The sequence below is a fragment of the Typopeltis vanoorti genome, chromosome 1 (genome assembly GCF_054136105.1).
Source record: "Typopeltis vanoorti isolate ZY-2024b chromosome 1, IOZ_Tvanoo_1.0, whole genome shotgun sequence".
Lineage (NCBI taxonomy): Eukaryota > Metazoa > Arthropoda > Arachnida > Uropygi > Thelyphonidae > Typopeltis > Typopeltis vanoorti.
The window spans coordinates 78,296,016-78,315,117 of record NC_143549.1 but is presented as its reverse complement, the minus strand read 5'-3'; the positions used below and the strand labels follow the sequence as shown (position 1 = coordinate 78,315,117).

The 19,102-nt window shown below is 33.5% G+C and overlaps 1 protein-coding gene across 1 annotated transcript in view; it reads left to right on the top strand.

The window, feature by feature from the left end:
* LOC150110118 (glutamate receptor-interacting protein 1-like) overlaps positions 1 to 19,102 on the top strand; it is a 311,102-nt gene that overhangs the window by 41,665 nt on the left and 250,335 nt on the right. Inside the window, exons 3-5 of the mRNA XM_090397962.1 lie at positions 1,833 to 1,904; positions 2,268 to 2,331; positions 16,527 to 16,672. Of these exons, the coding sequence (XP_090254088.1) occupies positions 1,833 to 1,904; positions 2,268 to 2,331; positions 16,527 to 16,672 (282 nt within the window). The remainder of the gene's footprint in view (positions 1 to 1,832; positions 1,905 to 2,267; positions 2,332 to 16,526; positions 16,673 to 19,102) is intronic.

Genomic DNA, 19,102 nt, shown 5'->3' with positions numbered 1-19,102 from the left:
ATCCAAGTATGGTAAGAACGGTGTAGAGTGGTCTAGCAAAAATGTATTTTAATGGAATTCACAGCAATGAAAGTTGTATTACATCATCCCACTAGCTACTCATACGTAATACGTAGAATTTTCGAAATAACCACCTAATATTCTTAGAGTATATGAGCTATTTGATAATAAAATGATCTTCTTACCGCAGGCAGAATTTGAATCGGTCTTTTTTTTTTTTTTTTTTCAGTTATATAATGGACTGCAAGCCGCTCATCCACATAGATATCGATAGTCGAATATAGAGATTCAATTATTTCCACTAGAACAATTGATCGATTTAATTCATAAGAAATCTCAGCTAAGATGCATTCTAGTAATTTTATAATTTGAGGTGAACTCATTCTAATCTGAAGTACTGTTCTATGCAAGTTCTTTCTTCTCATAGGAGAGAAGCAAACGGTTGTTTTAAAAACTGTCAACTAAATAGATGTCACCTTTGTATACCTGCATCACGAGTACACCTACGAGGAAATATGTGCAGCGAAAGTTAGAGGCAAGCGATTTTAACTTTGTTATTAAGTATGCACAGGTAGAAAAATTCTCACACGTCGTCGGCAATTACTCTTGGAGCAACCATAATGTGAATCTGTCCCTATTTCTTTTGGGACTAACCAGTAACTATTTGCACGGGTTTCAACTTTGGCATTTCCATCTCTTCTATTAATATTTCTGAAAGGATGATACCTGAAAAGCCTTGCTAAATAAAGCTCAAGTTCTTTAATTATGAATTAATGATGATGATATTTGTACTTGTCATTTTGCATTGCTACTTTTATACGTATATAAAGTGTTTTAAAATCTAACTAGCTGCTTTATCTCTGATTTGCATCTAATTAGGAAATGTAATATCGGATTTTAAACAGCTTTAGAATGGTTCCCATTTGTTACTTCATTTACAAAATAGTACGGTCAATTAATTTCTTAAATTTTGTGTTAGTCTTTCATAATTATCATTTCTCCCTCTAGTTTTGATTTTTCAGTTGCACGAATAATTGCAACATTTAAAACACCAGAGTAACTGAAACTGGATATTAAATCTGTTCGATGATATACATTAAGTGTATTAATTTACTTTTAAATTTGTCAAGATTTACGAAACTTAAAAATAGTTGTAACGTAATATTTTATCTTAATTAATTTTACGTTAAATAAAAGAATTTGGGAACAGTATATAGGTCATACATAAGAGAATAAGATTGTTTTTGTTATACTTGCTGAAATGGTGTTGAACTTGTATCAATGAAATCAGTATTACGCTTTCGTTTTAAATAATACAGTTCCTCTAACTTCATTTTTTACTTTTTATTATGAGCGTAATTTAAATTCAATATTTATAATTTCAAACTCCGGTTCATTTTAATGAGCCCACCGGAGGGGAAAAAAAAAAGCTTCTACCTCATCTGTTTTGGTTATTTTCTTTTCGAGGTTAATTAGACCTATATTCTAAGCCATGTGCCCGAGTCTGCTAGCCATTATAGATAAGACTAAGGCACTCGTTTCTGAGTCTCATTAACAAAATTATTCTATAAACAAAGACTTTTATGTCATTCAAATTACATACTTCAGATTTAAAAAAAAAAAAGTTAAATAAACCCTGGAACAACTGCTCGTACATAACTCAAAAACACTGACGATCCAAGTATGGTAAGAACGGTGTAGAGAGTCATATGGTCTAACAAAAGTGTATTTTAATGGAAATCACAGCAATGATAAGCGGTAAGTGGTTGTAAATCTATCCTAAGACTTTTTGTTTTGAAAACTTCATATAGTTTTTTTTTTTTTTCTAACAGAAGAGCAAAGAGGAACTTCGGTAGTGGAACTGATTAAAAAAGATGGAGGTCCTCTCGGAATAACTATTTCAGGTATGGATAATTTTTTGTGTTGTTGGTTAATTAAAAGATTTTATGCAGGAAAAGAAAAACGATAATTTGGCAAAACGATTACCTATGCTTTAAGAATTTATCTTAAATAAGTATTAAAATTACCCATTAAAAGTTAATCATACATTCAAAATAAATATATACAACGAAATAAGAGAATGAATATTGTAAACTTGAATCTGTTGACGCATTTTGTTTTAGCGTGATTTTGTTTCCGTAATTTCCGTTGATCATTTTGAAAGGTTTATTTTATTATTTTTTTTTGGACTCATTACCACGTGTCATACAGAATTTTGTTAATTTATTTACTATATTTTATAATGGTTGTATTTGTATATTCTGTAGGAGGAACAGATAAAGGCACTAGGCCAAAAATCGCTAGCCTCAGACCAGGAACGGTTGCACACAGGTTTGAATTTATTTTATTTATTCTAGAGTTCACTATATTTGATAATTTTTGGTATTAAAAAGCATAAAATTCATATCACGATAAAGTCCCTTTTTGTTTTTAATTGGTATACCTGATATTTTCATATAAATGGACGCCTTGGAGCAAATGTAGCCATTTATGTTCTGTAGAAAATAATATTAATTTTACATAAAGGATTTTACTCATCCATCTTAACGTAATTAATCATAATTATATATAATTGTAATAACTATATTTTAACAATTAAGTATTTTTATATTTTTGAATTATACTATAATTATTGATATGCATATTATCATACATACATACATACATACTCACCACTCAAACGTAATTTCAAAATGATGTCTGTGTAAAATCATATAAAATATTTTACTCAATATTTTCATTTATTACCTCTTCTCTCCATGACTTCTCCGCCATTGAAAGTTTTTATTGTCACTTCAAGTCTTTAATAATGAAGGTGGAAATACAGCATCACACTAGGCGAGTAAAAAATCGTCCACCTAAAAGTTATTAGCGAAACAGCCGCAATGATAAACAAATACACATAATTGGTAAATGATGAACAATCAGATAACGTTGGGGAAAGTGTACCGACTATTCTAGTCAGTCATACAGAAAAACAATGAAAAATAATAATAATAAAAATTTTGTGACCTAACTATGATATTCTTCATTGCGAGGTCTTTAACGGTTGCAGGACAGTTGGGCAGTTTTTAGCCGTGCTTTTTAATGAGAAATACAGTATAACGAAGCATCTTGCTAAGATATTGTGCATGGTTATTCCAAAGTAACTAATGCGGCGATGAAGAGAGTTTTTTTCGTCTATTAATTGTGTGTGTTCTGCTGTTTGTCTATTTTGAGGGGAGGGAAATTCGAATTTCCAAAGGATAAATCATACCGTATTCATAAGAAACCGTTTCGCTTCTTTAGCTGAGCAACTTATAAATTTAGTTCTATATGACTCAAGACGGCATTTAAGACGGGGACTTTCCATGCTGAGCGATATAACGTAAGTACACTATAGCATTAGTGCTGTGAATGGGCATGACGTAGACTAACTTTTATAATATAAATTGATAAAGTATACGTAGAGGTTTAATAATAAAGTTTTAATGATATTTTGGCTATTGCCAGTCCAGATCATCTAAACGCGTACATTAACCCTGCGGAGCTCGAGGTGGTAAAAATTGCAGCGTAGGTCGGGGTATATCTGAGAGATACATTCATTACTAGTATGTGCTAAAATGCAATAAAACATAAAGAAAAAACACTGCAAATATAATACATGATGGTACAAATTAATTGGATATTGAATCTAACATTATTTCATAGCCGAATACAGAAACTTCAAGAGTTTCGTGCCGAATATATAGAAACTAAAAGTTTCGGCCGATGCAAGCATAAGCAATCTTATGGGCAACTCGTAAAGGTGGAGTAAGCTCCAGATCACTTTCCTTGGTATTTTCCATAATGTAAAGCACATCTCCTAGAGCAGTGCTTCCCAAACTTATGGATGCCAAGGCCCCCTTTGGAAAAATTAAACTATTTCACTGCCACCATCGAAAAAAAAATCGTAATATAGACATATATTATTATAATATTTATTGTATTTATATTCAAAATTTTGCGTTTGCAATCATTTTTGTGTTTCTTATCAATACCTTTTTGAAATGAAACTTATATGAATAAGCATATATTTACTAATATTCATTAATCGCCGAAATACGCAGGAAGCAAAATTTGTGAACCAACACCAAAGTGTGATTTTTTTTTTCCATTAAAATATGACATAATAAAAATTAAATGTTTCTTTTAAGATTAAAAAAATCTACTTAGTCTTAAAAACATTTTAAATTTGTTTTCATTATTTCACGCCCCCCCCAACAAAACTTACACCCCAAAGGGGAATGCGGCCCACAGTTTGGGAAGAGCTGTTCTAGAGGCCATGTATGATTAAAAAAAAAAATAAGCCTTTTGGCTCTCTATTTCAGTAATACACGATGGTTTATTTATTTTCAGTTACAATCTAGAAATTATTGGAAAAAAAAACAAACCATACTATACTGACATCGGAGGTCGCGGTATCTCTCAGCAGGGCCGACCATCTCAGAGGTGCAGTGGGTGCAATGCACCCGGGTCCCACAATCGAGTGGGCACAGTCGGTACACATTTGCGGAAACGTATGATATTTCTAATGTATTTTTTTTTTTTTTTTGTTTTCCTGTGCCAAAATCATTTGCAGGTAAGAGGTTTTACAATACGTTTATTTATTTCGAATCCTTTAATTTTTACCTTTGAAAAATATTTTAGGGCCCCAAAAGGTTTCTTGCACCCGGGTCCCTTTATAGAGAAGGTCGGTCCTGTCTCTCAGACACAATTTACTGTCAAATATCACAAACTTTTACATAACATGTGTTAAACCAAACTGACAGCAGAGGGAACAAGATGGCGGCTCGTGTGTTAGTGTTTCGTGTCGTGTATTATTGATTGTGAATTTGATTGATATGTTTTTTAGCGATTTATTTATGCTTATTCATTAGTAATAGTAGTTAATTGCTTGCTACCATAAACAGATACTTTATTTTCCATAGTGGTTTATCCAGGTAAGTCATTTATAATTACAAGGACGATACGCTAGGCCTACTGCCGCTAGTATCGCCATTGTTTCTTATAGTGTCATTTTATTGCTGGTAGACACCTAAGAGTACCTACAGCATTTGCTAGTGGACCCTCAAAAGTCCACAGGATTATCTTTACCTGCTCGGGACACCTGAGAAATCTCTACTCTTTCTCCATCTGTGTCTTAACACATTTTAAATTATTGAAATGGCAAAACTTCTGAATGAGACCAAATTCGAGGAAGTATACATGGAATTCCTCAGACTAGGAAAGCTGCTGAGTGATAATTGGCCAGGAAAAGACAAAAAATACTAGTAGTGGTGGGTAGTAGATGGCGTTGGTGTAGGTGATAATAGTAGTGGAAGTTTGATGGATTAAGTGATGGAGACGGATAGTTGTAGAGTTGGACGCCTTGGAGGTGCCACGTAATAATACAGTACAGAGAAAGTGTAACAGACAACATGCTAAATTTTACAAGTCATAAGGAGCAGGAATATACTACTTGTTCAAATGAACTTTTTCTAGTTGCCTAACTCCGAAATGAGAGATCCCCCCCCCCCGAATTATGTTACATTTGATAGGTATTCTCAGGGCCGATCCGAGAGTATCTGATGCCCCTAGGCAAAGAAAATTTAGGCCCCCCCTATACATTGTCTCTCTCTATATATATTTTGTTATACTCACACATGTGGATATTTATAAAAATAATAAATAGAGAAAGGCAAAAATAATGTAGGATCATCAGCGAGCACAAGGACGGCTTGACTTATTTCATTTTTTTTTATTAATAATGAAGGTTTTATTAATTTTTTTTTCGAAGGTTGTAATTTTTCCCCGAACTATGTAGCAAAATCTAGCGCCCTTAGGCGATTGCCTAGGTTCTCCTAATGATAAAATCGGCCCTGGGTATTCTTGCTTAGATTTGATTATGTATACGAGAGAATGATCAAGAATGGTATCAGCGCTGATTTACTTTTTAATTTTTGAAAAATATCAACATTCTATTTCTTTAAAAAAATAGAAAAACGTATCTTTTGATGTATATCTGGTATACTTTTTTTTTTTCTTTATAACTAGGTTTATTATTATGACGTTGTGAAACATATCAATACCGTCATTCACGACACATTTTAACTACAATGAAGTTTATTCTCTCTATCTCTGTCTGTCTGTCATGTCAAATTCCAAAACGCTATAGTATTTAAATCAAAATTCCTCAAATTTGCTATATAAAATAGTAAATATAAATTTAAATAGTAAATATATATATTAAATCTTTGATATGAATGTATATATGATGTTTTGTTATTAATAATTCATAAGGCAAGATTAAACAGGACCCATAGATTTCTAAAAATGTAGCCCCATTTTAAACATGCTACTGTGCATCAAATTTGGGCGTCTATGACCTGTATTACCTGAATTCCATAAACGAAAAATTACAAAAAAAAAAAAAATCATGTAAAGGGTTCATCACCTGTCCTTGAAACAGTTCATATCCATCTAAAAATAAGTTTGTAATAACTTTTTTGATAGCCTGTATGCAATGAGATAAGAGTTTTTTTTTTTTTTTCATTGTCTTTTTTTTATTCTTTGAAATTATTTGAATTCTCTAAAGTGTGACCTATCCTCGGGACATTTATGCAGTACCAAAAATATTCTTTTTTTTCGATGAGAGAGAGAGTGAGTGAAACGCTTTAGGCATAGAAGATATTTTAAGGGTATGTAGAAAGTGGGTAATTCGGTAATGTGACATACCATTTTTCTTCTTTCTTCATATCTGATTCCCTAGTTTTTAAGAAGTATCGGAATTTCCTTTTTTTTTATGTTATGTTATGTTATGGAGATGTTAAAAATAGTTATTTTTATTTAATAATGAAAAATACGAAAATAATGGGGGGGGGGGCATCGAGAATTTTAGATTAGAGAATTTTAAATTCGACTGATCCTTTTTGTATTTAACTTGCAACGAAAATCTATCAAACAACAACAAAAAATAGATGTTGTTAAAAACAAAACTGGAACGGAAGCCATTGCGACGTCGAAATATTTTGGTCGGAGAGGGGGGGGGGTGATCTAAAAATAAGCATGGAAATGAGTAGAGAGTAGTTAATCATCAAGGTAGGTTTCATGTTGAATTTCTTTTGTGCGGCATGTTTGATTACTTCTGCGGGCATTTTGAATAGATTATATTCAAAATGCCCTATTATTATTATTATCTTATAAGGGATTAATGATAAGTTTAGACTCCGCTTTTGGTAAATTACTCAAAATATGACTAATCTAATAGGTGTTTGCTATTAAACTGGTTTTTTTTTTTTTTTTTTTTTTCTCCATTTCGTCTGTGTGCGTAACAGTTCTGGTTAGAAGGTTTTGTTGTTATTTGGGACAATGACAAAATTCTTCAAGCCATTTCGATTTTAATTTGGACTATTTGTATGGCTTAAAAAACAAAAAAAAAAAAGAAAGAAAAAAAGGAGAAAAACGCTTAAGATACAAAAGTAATACTTTCTGCACATGCTTAACCATGAAATTTGGTTTAGGATCTCTACTAAAATTTTCCGATTTGTCTTATAGTTACGTTTAAAATCGGACCACTTTTTAATAGAAAAATTGAGCAAAGATATACAAGACATGGCAGCGATAGCTTTTGCAGCCAAGTATTGCGGAGAACCATTCAGTATTACTACAATAATCATTTAGGCTTACCGTCTTCCTACTGAAACTCGGGTTCTAAGTGGAATATTATCGATTCGCCACTTTAATTTGACAGAAGGTATTCAACAAGACACAGTAATCAAAAGTAAATATTAAATTAATGGACAAATAGAAGGCGAATATATGGACGCTTGGGCAAAGCTATCATGTCTTCTATAAGGTTCGCGCTAGGGCAACTCCGGCGAGTATATTCTCGTAAGCTCTCTGGTCAAATTTCGTACAAAACTTTCATAGTTTCTACATTCGGCATTTGAAATAATGCTGGATTTAATATCCACTTGATTTATATAATATAATAAGATTAATGATTGCAATATGATCCTTAATGATCTTTATTCTGCTAAATTCTTTCTTTTGTTTGTTGGAATTTCGGCCAAAGAAACTTAACCCATGAGTCCAGCATATTATTGATTGCAAATTGTGTTCTTCTGGGCATTTTTTTTTTTTTTTTTTTTTTTTTTTTTTTTTTTTTTTTTTTTTCCCAAGAAGGAAAACCAGATTTAAAGAAAATCCCGGTATGAGACCGAGTGTGGAAAGATGAGGAAGTCTTCATAGGCGTGACAAAATAAAAGAATTTCTAACTCTGCGCAAAGTGGAAATTCATGTTTATTTCCATTTAATCACGGTTTGGCACATGATAAAAAGAATTTATTATCTGCTAAACATTTTTTGTTTAGCAGATAAAATATTTGATTCGGTACCATAAATAACAGTGCTGAGTTCACAAGTGTATTGTGAATTTACTATACAGTATATTGCCACCAATTGTATTTCGAACAAAAATAAATAAAATGAAACAACAAAAAAATAAAGGCATTGACACACTAATAGATTAAAACTTTAATTCTATCTCTATGAATCATAATTTCTCGAAATGCCATACTGAAATTTTATGATGAAGTTAAAACTTTGACGAAATCCAGTGCATTTAAATGGGAACAAAAAAATGAAGGAAAAAAAAACCCTTTTCCTTTATAGATTGATGGATTCTTATTTCCACGTTTCAATACAACGCCGTTCGATCTCTTGGATAGTAGCCAGAAATACTGTACCGAATTACAATGGGTTTGCATTGACGTAAATTTTAGTTTTCAGATCAGGAAATAAATAAAATTCTCTCATGCAAATATAAATTGCGGCCTCTTTATCTGCCTTAAACTTTGCTGTTATGAAAGATAAAGATGCGGAGAAAATCCCAGTTTAAAATGATTGAGAGATGTTATCTCTGTCCACTGGATGTGACACTAAAAGCGTAGCTTAGTGGCAGAGATAATGGCCTCAAAAGCATTTTCCAACAGTTTCAAAGTACTGAAAGGATTGCGAGAGAAACTCATAACCGCGACTCCCTTGTGAAATGATGGCACTTAAAGATTTCCTTTACTTCACGAAGAACATTAAGGGTAATTAATTGGAGGAAGCTTGCATTGTTATGGCTAACCGTAATGAGAATAGAGTACCTTTTTGCCTTTTAGAATTATGCAACTATAATGCTTTCAAAAATTAAAAAAAAAAAAAAATGCTTCGCTGTCTTCATAGACTTTGTTAGAAAACGCATTCTGTCATTTGGCATGTCTTTATAATTTAAAACGAGGGGAGTGATGCGGAAACAATTTGCTCACTAAACAGCTCTGCGATAACAGTTCTTTCGTCTTTTTATATTAAAGGATGTTTTCTTAGAGCTGGAAGACTTGATTTTTTTCTGAATTTGAATCTTATTTAATGATCAGGATTAAACAAAGAGTTCTTATGAAATATTTGGATCATGCAAGATGAGGATGGATTACGGGCGGATATAGCTACTAGTCGAATAGGACTTTAGCTGCGCTACAAACCAGACCATTTCTGTCAATTGATATATAAACCATGTCTTTTCCTGAAGACATGTTTTAGAAATTATTGGTGGACAATAGAAATAGACGAAACTAAAATTCCATCCTAAAAATTAAAAGTTTTTTTTTTTTTTTTTTTTAGCACTTGTAGTTAGAAAATGCTTTTTTTTCTTCAATAGATTTTATGTTCTTGTATTATCAGTAATTAATTGGAGTCTACTGCTCACTCGCGGTTTTAGTTTTTCCGTTGAGTTCGATTCCTCTCGAGGGCGTAAAGAATCTTTTGAGACTTTTCAATTGAAAGTGAGATATCCCGCCTCAGACGGAGATGGCAGTTTTTTTTTTTTTTTTTACTTATTTTTTTATCTCGCAGAACATGCAAAACCAGCCTCTGAATATATTCGGTCTACATACACAGATTGTCACCATACGGTACCCAATATTGAGAATAGCTACACCTCACCTTCCTCCACTATTTGGATACAAACACCACATTACTTAAATCAAGGTAAACTGATTTTAAGTAATGTGGTGTTTGTTACTTATCCCAAGAGGTGCAGTTTCGAATCCCTCATAAGGCATAAATATTTGTGAATACTTCTTTGAACGAACTCTTGTATAACTTCGTGGGCAAAGAAGGCTTAAAAGATCTTTGCAATTGACAGTTCAACATATGAACTAGTAGTTACAATTTTGGTAGCTTAACTACCCCCCCCCTACCAATCGAATCTCATGCTTACATATTCTTCTGAGTCTCTGCTTATATGCGGTCTACAGAGCTTAATTAAAAATTAGATACGTGTTAATATACAAAATTTTAGTTAAAATGTATATTTTTATCAATATTTTTTTCCATTATTGCGCAGAAACGTTTTTCCTAATGGGAAAAAAAATAAAATGTAGTATGTAATTAGAGCGATATTAAATCAACATCACTAATTTTGACCAAACTTATCACAAAATGATTTAATGAGCATTACCTTCTTTTACTGAGGTCCCCGCTTTAGCTCATATTTTTGATAGTAGCAGTCATAAACTATTCAATAATCAGTAATTTGCCAGGGACAGACAAAAATAATTAAACTTAGCTTAACCAGAATCTAAGTATTGTGTAATAGTTTGCCAGACTGCTAATCAATTTGGTGCTAGCAGTTTTCCAACCTCCACGCGGTCTGAATAACTGTCACATACGAAGCGAGTAATTAAAATAACGTAAAACTAGTTCACCAAGTGAATATGATAAAACCTTACCTTCTACTGTTCTAATGGAATACTGAAATGTGCACATTTCAGTATTCCCTTTGTAACGTGCAAATCGTACAAATCTCTAGAACGTAATGGAGGTTTGCTATTTTTATGTGAATCCTACCAGAAAGGATGCAAACCTCCTGCATCTAATACTTGAATTCAGCTCTACAGAGACCAAACATGGAACTTTTTTAAGCCGCTTTAGATCTCCAGTAATTAACAGGATGGTGGGGGAGTCTTTTACAGCGGACAATGAAAATTGTCGACTAGCTGAAATTCACAAATTTGCATGTCGCAGTGGGATTCGAATCCAGTGCGGCATAGAGATTCTGATTTTTTTTTTCAGGTGATAAGATCATTTTCATCATTCGCTGTAGGACCACCACTATGTTTATTGAAGTCCCAGATTATTTTATTAATGCAATAGAGTATGATAAAGATATATATAAGTTGGTGAGATGCCTTTCTTTAAAAGATGCAGAGAATTTTTTTTTTCTGGCAAGAAAGTGATCAGTAACATTTCTCATCGAAAATGATGAGTGAATAGAATGAATTGCAGGAGGTGTGACATTTAATGTATTTAAGGATTCATTATGGGGAAAATACAATTTAGTATATGTATGACTTCAGTACAGTGTTGATTTAGAAAGAAAATATATTTGTTATTTTGACGGACAAATCATGCGATTAATAAAACAATGAATCCTTGAACTTCATGGAGGTTCAGTGATAATAACCTTACTTAAAATGTTACTCCTACATATGATATCGGATATAATGTATTTTGAAAGAACGCTTATGGTCTAGACATAAAATAAATAACCACTAAATAACCAATTATTTTACTATATCCGACATCAGCATACATTGTCCAAGGAGGGCAAGTAAAGTCACATGTGTATAATAGAACACCTGTTCACTCTTCTTGGACCTCGATGAACTCACTATGCATGAAGCAGCTACTAGAGCTGAAGATATGTATAAATGTCAGCTGTCACGCACGAGAATTTCGATGTGGAAAAAAAAAAACTAATTTTTATTCGTACTTCAAACTTCATCCTGAATTTTAATGAAATGCATTTATACTCTACACTTAAAGATGTGTATTCATAGTATCTTCTTCTTCTTTAACGTATAGATATTAAAAATAACATTTTAAACATTGGAAACTAAACAAACATTATAATCTTATTTATCATTGTTTAAATGATGTCTCGAAATGCCGTGGCTACAGCATGTACCATTTGGTTTAGAAAGATCTGTTATTGTTGAAAGGGAGGAGGATTTTTTTTTTTTTACTACCTGTATAAAATGGAATTGATCAAAAATATTCGCAGCTGACAAGTCTAATACCTGAAATAAGGACATAGCAGAAACATCATATTGGAAATCTCGGAGAAGCATATTTCTTAATTCCTGGTAGCCATCTATGTATAATAGGATATGAATAAAGGATATTCAATAAAAGATTGCTCTTAAGGTACTATAACTCTACTTGGAGGATTATGTAAAACAAAAAATTAGACTGATTTCTTAATAATATTATTTTTGTTCCTAATTACGACTATACGTAAATAAATAATTTGGCATTCATTTCACTAAGTATTTGTTTCGAACATACGGCTTTCGACTCATTAAAATGGGCTTAAAAAGTTACTTGACTGCTGAAGTCTAGAAGCAGTTTGCCTAAATAACCACACAACACATTGACACAGAAACATAGTCATCCCTCTTGGTAAAAAGCCAACAATTTTGGTAACCAACTGGCAACTGTTTCGTGGCAATGACTTCTCTTGAATCATGATACAAGAGAAAAAGAGAATACTGAAAGATGGTTTCGAATATTTGTATGGCCTTGGTCTTTTAAATAATATGGACGAATAGATTTTACAATTATAGGAATAAAGCAGTCTGTGGTATAAAGTTGGCTACTTGCCAATTTGAATTGAAGGTGTTGACAGGACGACAGAATGCACTATTAGTTCCACATGTAAGCGTTCCTTTATTTTTCGGCAGCAATTTTTTGTGCTCTATCTCTGCCCCTCCTCCTCCTCGAGTACTTTCCCTGTACTTCACTCTAGCTGTCAGTTACTTGATTTCAGAACTGGGGTCACAACGGCCATATCGGCTAATCTCCCCTCGTCTCGTTCCTTCTTTTTTGGTTCTCATCTTTGCACCCGACAGTCTTGGAATATTTTCCCACACAGTTTATTTGCTAACTTAAGGCAATTTTCAGCCATGTTTTATGCAGGTCGAGCTCTAGGAACTTTATAATTTTATAAGGGAGGGCTTGGAAAATCTAAATGAGCATATGATTCACTGATGGAAACGAAGCAAGAAAGAAAAAAGTATTTTATTAGAAATAAAATATAATATTCACTTCATGTTAACTCTACGTCATGTATTCGAAATTAAACTAAAATCATTGCATAAATAATAATTATGGGAGAGAGAGAGAGATATTTATTCCTGTGATTTATGAATGTAAACTGTTTCTTTCTAAAATACAGACAGTCTGATCAACAATAGTTAACTGTATTGATATAAAATATTCACAATAACAAACAGAATGAAGAGATTGCTGCTTTGTCTTGCTATAATATCTTCTAGCGTCTGCTCCATTGTAAACGTATATTATTTTTTCTGCCTATATATGTAATATCTCTATCTTTATTCTATTCCCAATTCTTTATAGCTTGACTCTAAAGCGCTTTTTAGAGCGCTCTAGAGTCAAGCTCTCTTCTCCTTCTAAAGCGCTCTTCTCCTTTCTCATTTACTCTACTGCATACTGTGATTATCCACTTTCTGTATTTACTAGTCGAATGCCTATGAATACTGGAAATTTATTTGTCAGACTGCACCACCAATATATCATTTAATTGGCATAAGACTAAATAAAACTTCCAATAGATTTTTCCCTCCCTCCCACGAGCGAAGTTTCTTTTACCAATGTTTACTTTAACAGTCGTGGTTCGTAAGTAACTGAACTGCGTTTTTATTGCCTTAAATTATTTCCCCGCTCACAAGTCTGATTTATTTAAGAACAGTGCAGTTGTAAAATAATAGATCAGGTAGCACTCTTTTAACAAATAATTAAAACACATTTATTTACAATTTATACATGAATTAAACAATAGGGAGATTGCTTTCTCTATCGATTTAAAAAATATTTAGCATAAATTAGAACCTTTTTTTACTTTAACACTAATTAACTTCTTTAACTCGCAATCTTATTTACTCTACGCTTACAAATTCAACTTATTAAACTTCTAGTTTACTTGCAAAGAGGTTAGCTAACTCTTAAGTTATTTTTACAATTTTTGTATCAACTTCTATTAATCAAATTCTTAAGTCTTTCTATAACACACTATAAGAGGAATTGTACAAAAGTATGGAACTTACAAAGGCTCTGTATCGCACATTCAGTCAAAAGTCTTGTACAAAAAGTTCTAAGGCAATTCTTTCATCTCGGATCTTGAGCTTCCTGAGGAATGTCTGGCTTCAGCAATATCTCATCGGGAAAATAGCGGGCTGTGGACTGCGGTACTCATTCAGCTCCGGCAAAAGGTTGTTCTCAAACGACGAAAAGAAAAACTTCCTAGCGAAGCTGCCTCGGGTAATTTACATTGCCTTTTCTCCTCTGCTTTGGCTCACCGAAAATGCATGCCTGGATGACTGCTGTCTCCAATAGCTCGAACTACCGCCTCCAAGAAACTGAAACTGCTGCCAACGTTCAACCAGGATCCCTCTCTCTGGCGTCTGGAAGCCTTTCTTCGCAACGTCTAGAAGCCCTCTCTCTCTGGCCTGGAAGTTCCTCTTTGGCGGCGACTGGAACCAGGAAGCCCCTTATGCTCTGCTCAGTCTTCTTTTATTTTGCGACCTTGCGTTAAGGGTAGTAAACCCCGAAGAATTCGGCATTGACTCTTTTATCTTCTTTTAAATTTAACTCGCTCTTTGTTCTCCTCGATGCAATCTTTTGATCGTATTTTGCCGGGTGCAGAAACTTGTCTCTAAAACTAGCAGACCTCTTTGATACTTTGCTTCTCCATTGGGGGCCGCGGAAACTTCTCTAAACCTAGCGCCACTCTTAGATACTATCTTTAAAGGTGTTAGCGCAGTAAGCAACTCTTATATACAAAATTAGTAAACAACTTTTCCTGCGCTCTTACACATAACTAATATACATATATAAAGTTCCCCTGGGAAAGCATTGCCTTTGTTTTTGACGTTAAAACAGTAAATACATTCACTTCCCATAATCGTCAGCTATCTGTGCAAACTACTTGATTCAAGGGCCATTGAACTTTCTTCAAGCTTTTCTTTACTAATTAAAACAAAGCCTTCAGTTATTTTATTGGGTAATTAGAAGTATGAATACCAAAATACTAAGTATTTTAGTAACGTAAGTCGCGATATTACTTTTTGGTTGAAAAAAAAATCCTGGATTCGAATCCTCTAGGAGGCAAACTCTTTATAAGGACTTTTGAAATGAATTCAGTTCTCATACGGAATTGGAAAGATTTTTACCCAAAAGAACAGTCAAACTAGCCGAACACATGCAGTTAATAAATATTAATTTTTAGAATTTTTATTCATTTCGGAAAAATTCTTCTTGATAGTTGAAGAGAAATGCATGGTTTTAGAACACGGAAATGTACAGCAGCATACCACAGTAATGGTGCTATAGGAGGAAAACCTTGAAATATGGTGGATAGGGATTGCAATACTTCCCCTGAATAACCAAAGATTCAGGGGATGGACTGCAAAAGGCGCGAAGAGATCATAAAAGAAGTGGTACAGTAGGGAAGAAAACTGACAAATAAAGAGGTGATTGTTTCAGTGAAGTATGCGGTGTAATAAGAAGTATACTGTATTACATCTCATCACTTATGCGCATATTATTCACTCGTATTTTGTTAAGCAAGCCTTAGAAAAGATTCAGAGGCGAACCATAATGATAGTTGGTAAACTTGGGAATGTCAAATGTCGCTTATGAATGTAAGTTGAGAAAATGTACCTTGATGCAACAATTAATAAATAGATGTAATGTTACTGAGTCGTATAAATTGATGAAAGGAGTTTTCCAGATAATATATTTTTCAGTATTTAAAGAGAAGGAATAAGAGCCCGAATCTATTCCTGAAAAATTGTCCAAAAATTGAAGGGCAGTGAGATTGCATGAAAATATAAGGTGGTGAATTGTATAGATTGGGGATCAGTTTAATGAACGTGCAGCAGATATTGTGAGTTAGATTTGAATTCTTCTTAGTTAACCTAACGAAGAGGCCTTTGCTTCAAGGAATTTATGATAATATATCTTTAACACGTTCATTGCCAATCACGCGATATCGCGTTATGCGAGTTCCCATCAAGCGGCCGATCACGCGTTATCGCGTGGACGTCGCTAACTAAATAAAAAAACAAAAAAAAATTGGCCACCACACGAAATTCCAATTTTCAGCTTGGCAATGAAAGTGTTAAAAAATGATGAGTGTTTCCAATATATTGGTCGGGTAGTCTAATTCTCATTAATCGCGTGAAAATAGACGATATAAATGCATTTAAAAATTTTGCATTATTTTTTTCTTACACAGAGTCCTACTGTCCTTATAGCTTTTGTAATCTTTCACATGTAAAATTGATAAAATGTAGAAAAAAAAAGTCCTCATGATGCATAGCGAAATACACATCCATTTATTATGACATTATTTATTTGTTCTTTGACAGAAAGACTGTTTTGTAATTTTGTTACAGAAGTGATTCTCTGGCAGTGGGAGACTACATTTTATCTGTCAATGGTATCCGCACCAATTCATTAAAGCACGAAGAAATTATCAACGTCTTAAAAAATGCTGGCGAAAAGGTGATCCTAGAAGTGGAATACGAAATACCCCCATCTTGTAAGTATCGATTTTTTTGTGTGTGTATGTGTGTGTGATATGAAACTTAAAATTACCAACTTTCGCCTAATAATGGAATTCAGAGATTACAAGAATTTACGAATATTTTTCAAAAAAAGTTTTATTTTTAATCCTAATTTATCCTGTCACGTAGAACACAAGTTAGCTACAAATGGCAGAGAGAATAGTAAATTTTTTAAGGAAATCCTTCAGATTAAAATTCTCGACGTCAGATACTAATTCATGATACCTCGTGGTTGGTTACTTCCCGTGATGCTTTCACAAACTTCAGTTACTTTGATGCTGTACTGTCAAACGGAGTTGGTAAAATTTTACTTTGTAAGATTCTGATCTAGAAATTATTATGCAACACCTCCATGGGGTCCTAGGACTCGCCACGTAGAGCACTCCGCATTCCACACAACCCATTGTCTACGCCAGTGTTTCTTAAACTATGTTCCCGGAATACTAGAGTTCGGCGAAAACTCTTGGATACCAGTGCATAGTTTCTGGAAGAGAAGAAGAAAAACCTTCAGAGTAAATGGGTAAAATACTAATGTTTATTACAGTGACTTTTATGTGTAGAATAATTATCTTACTTTATTTGTAATTCTCTGGATCATTTCCTGTAGTAAAGATGTCTGTTTTTTCTCTGTAGTATCTCTGCATTTGTCACATGCTCTGTTCATGAGATTTTCAAGGCATCACATTTCAAAGGCCACTATCTGTTGTCTTACTCAATTTCTTGAACACCCAGGTCTCACTTCCATATGTGAAAATCAGCCAAACTAATGTTCTAATCATTGTGTAGCTCAGTGGATGTGGCGTTTGCACACCACCGCGCTAGGCCGCACGAAGGAAGTCTTGGTTTCGAGTCTAGTCGGCGACTAGAGGAAATTTTTCTAAGCCTTTTTTCGACCGGTTCCCGAGTTAGTCGATCTCTGGCATGGGCAAGCAGGTTTTTCCTCCCGGAAACTCGGGTTTTTCGTCCTGTAAACTCAAGAAAATCGACCGTAGAACCCACATTATTTCAGACATTAAATATATTGTGTTAGGGTTAGAGACCACGAGATGGCGGCACATTTGAGCCGTCTCTCTTCACTGCGTACCGCTTAATTAGTGATAGCCTTGGGCCATCTGTCTCTGATTGGGTACCAGTGGAGATTGAACTGCCCACTCAGTCTCCAAAAGTTAGATAGGGCTAAATGGCCTCGCCTACTCCCGTATATACGGGAATAAAAAGGCGTTAGTTGATTTTTTTTTTTTTTATGTGTAATATCATGTTATTTTGCAGGTAACAGTTGTCATAATTCCTTCTGATAATTTTTATGAAAATGTTCATAGGGATTCTCAGAAAAATTAAATATTTTTTGTATGGTTCTAGTCTAAAAGTTCAAGAAACTGCAATATTTATCCATCATCTATACCAAAAATTCAAACCATTTGTATATTGCATAATCACGTAGAGTACTCTTATCATCCATTGATAATACTGATTTTCTGAAATAGATTAGGACTACAATTTTAGGAGGGGGGGGGGCACTGACAAATCCTTTTTTTTTTTGTTTTACTAGTTGGCTCCGCCCCCTGGAGCCCAATCCCCCCAGTTCCTGACTGGTATGCCAGTTCTCCTTGAATTCTGATGACTCGAATTTTGAAGACTCGACACTCAGGGTAGCCCCTGAGTTTCAAAACGTTTCAAATAACTTGACACAAAAACTTTTCATAAAAAGGCTTATCATTTTATATTATAGAGTAGATTTACATTATTTTGTTAATAGAATTGATTTTATATCAAGGCCTGTGGCTCTGGGGAAATGGCATATATATCCATAGAGCTAGGCCACTCAAAGAAAGACCGTTTATTCTAGTCGACTACTAGGGGAACTTTTTCCATGCCTTTATTCGACCGGTTTATGAATTAGTTGATCTCTGACAATAGTAAGCTGGTTGTTACTCTCGTAAACTCAAGAAAATCAACCGAAGAACCCACACTAGTTCAGACAACGATATATTGTGTTGAAAACCGAAAAAGAGAAATTAATAAATTATCTGCATGAATTCATACTACTTTTATACCAGGCTTGAATCACTTCTGTAATGGAGATTCAAGTAGAATAGTTTGTCCAAAGGAATGTTAAAAACAAATTGTTAGTCATGATTTAACGTGTATACATCGGTTTATCAAGAAACTTACTGAAAAAGCGATTTTTTTTAGTTTTGTTTACTATTTTGTTTTCCTTTTTGAATATAACAATACTAGAAAGAATAACATTTTTATTTTTTCAATTTTGCGAAATATTTTATTTCCCAAAATTAAATACTGATAAATTAGCTTATAAATTATACTTGACAAGCAATTATATTCTTGTTTTAATCTTTAAACCAATCATAGACAAACAACAGTTGACGGGCGAAATATCTTCACTA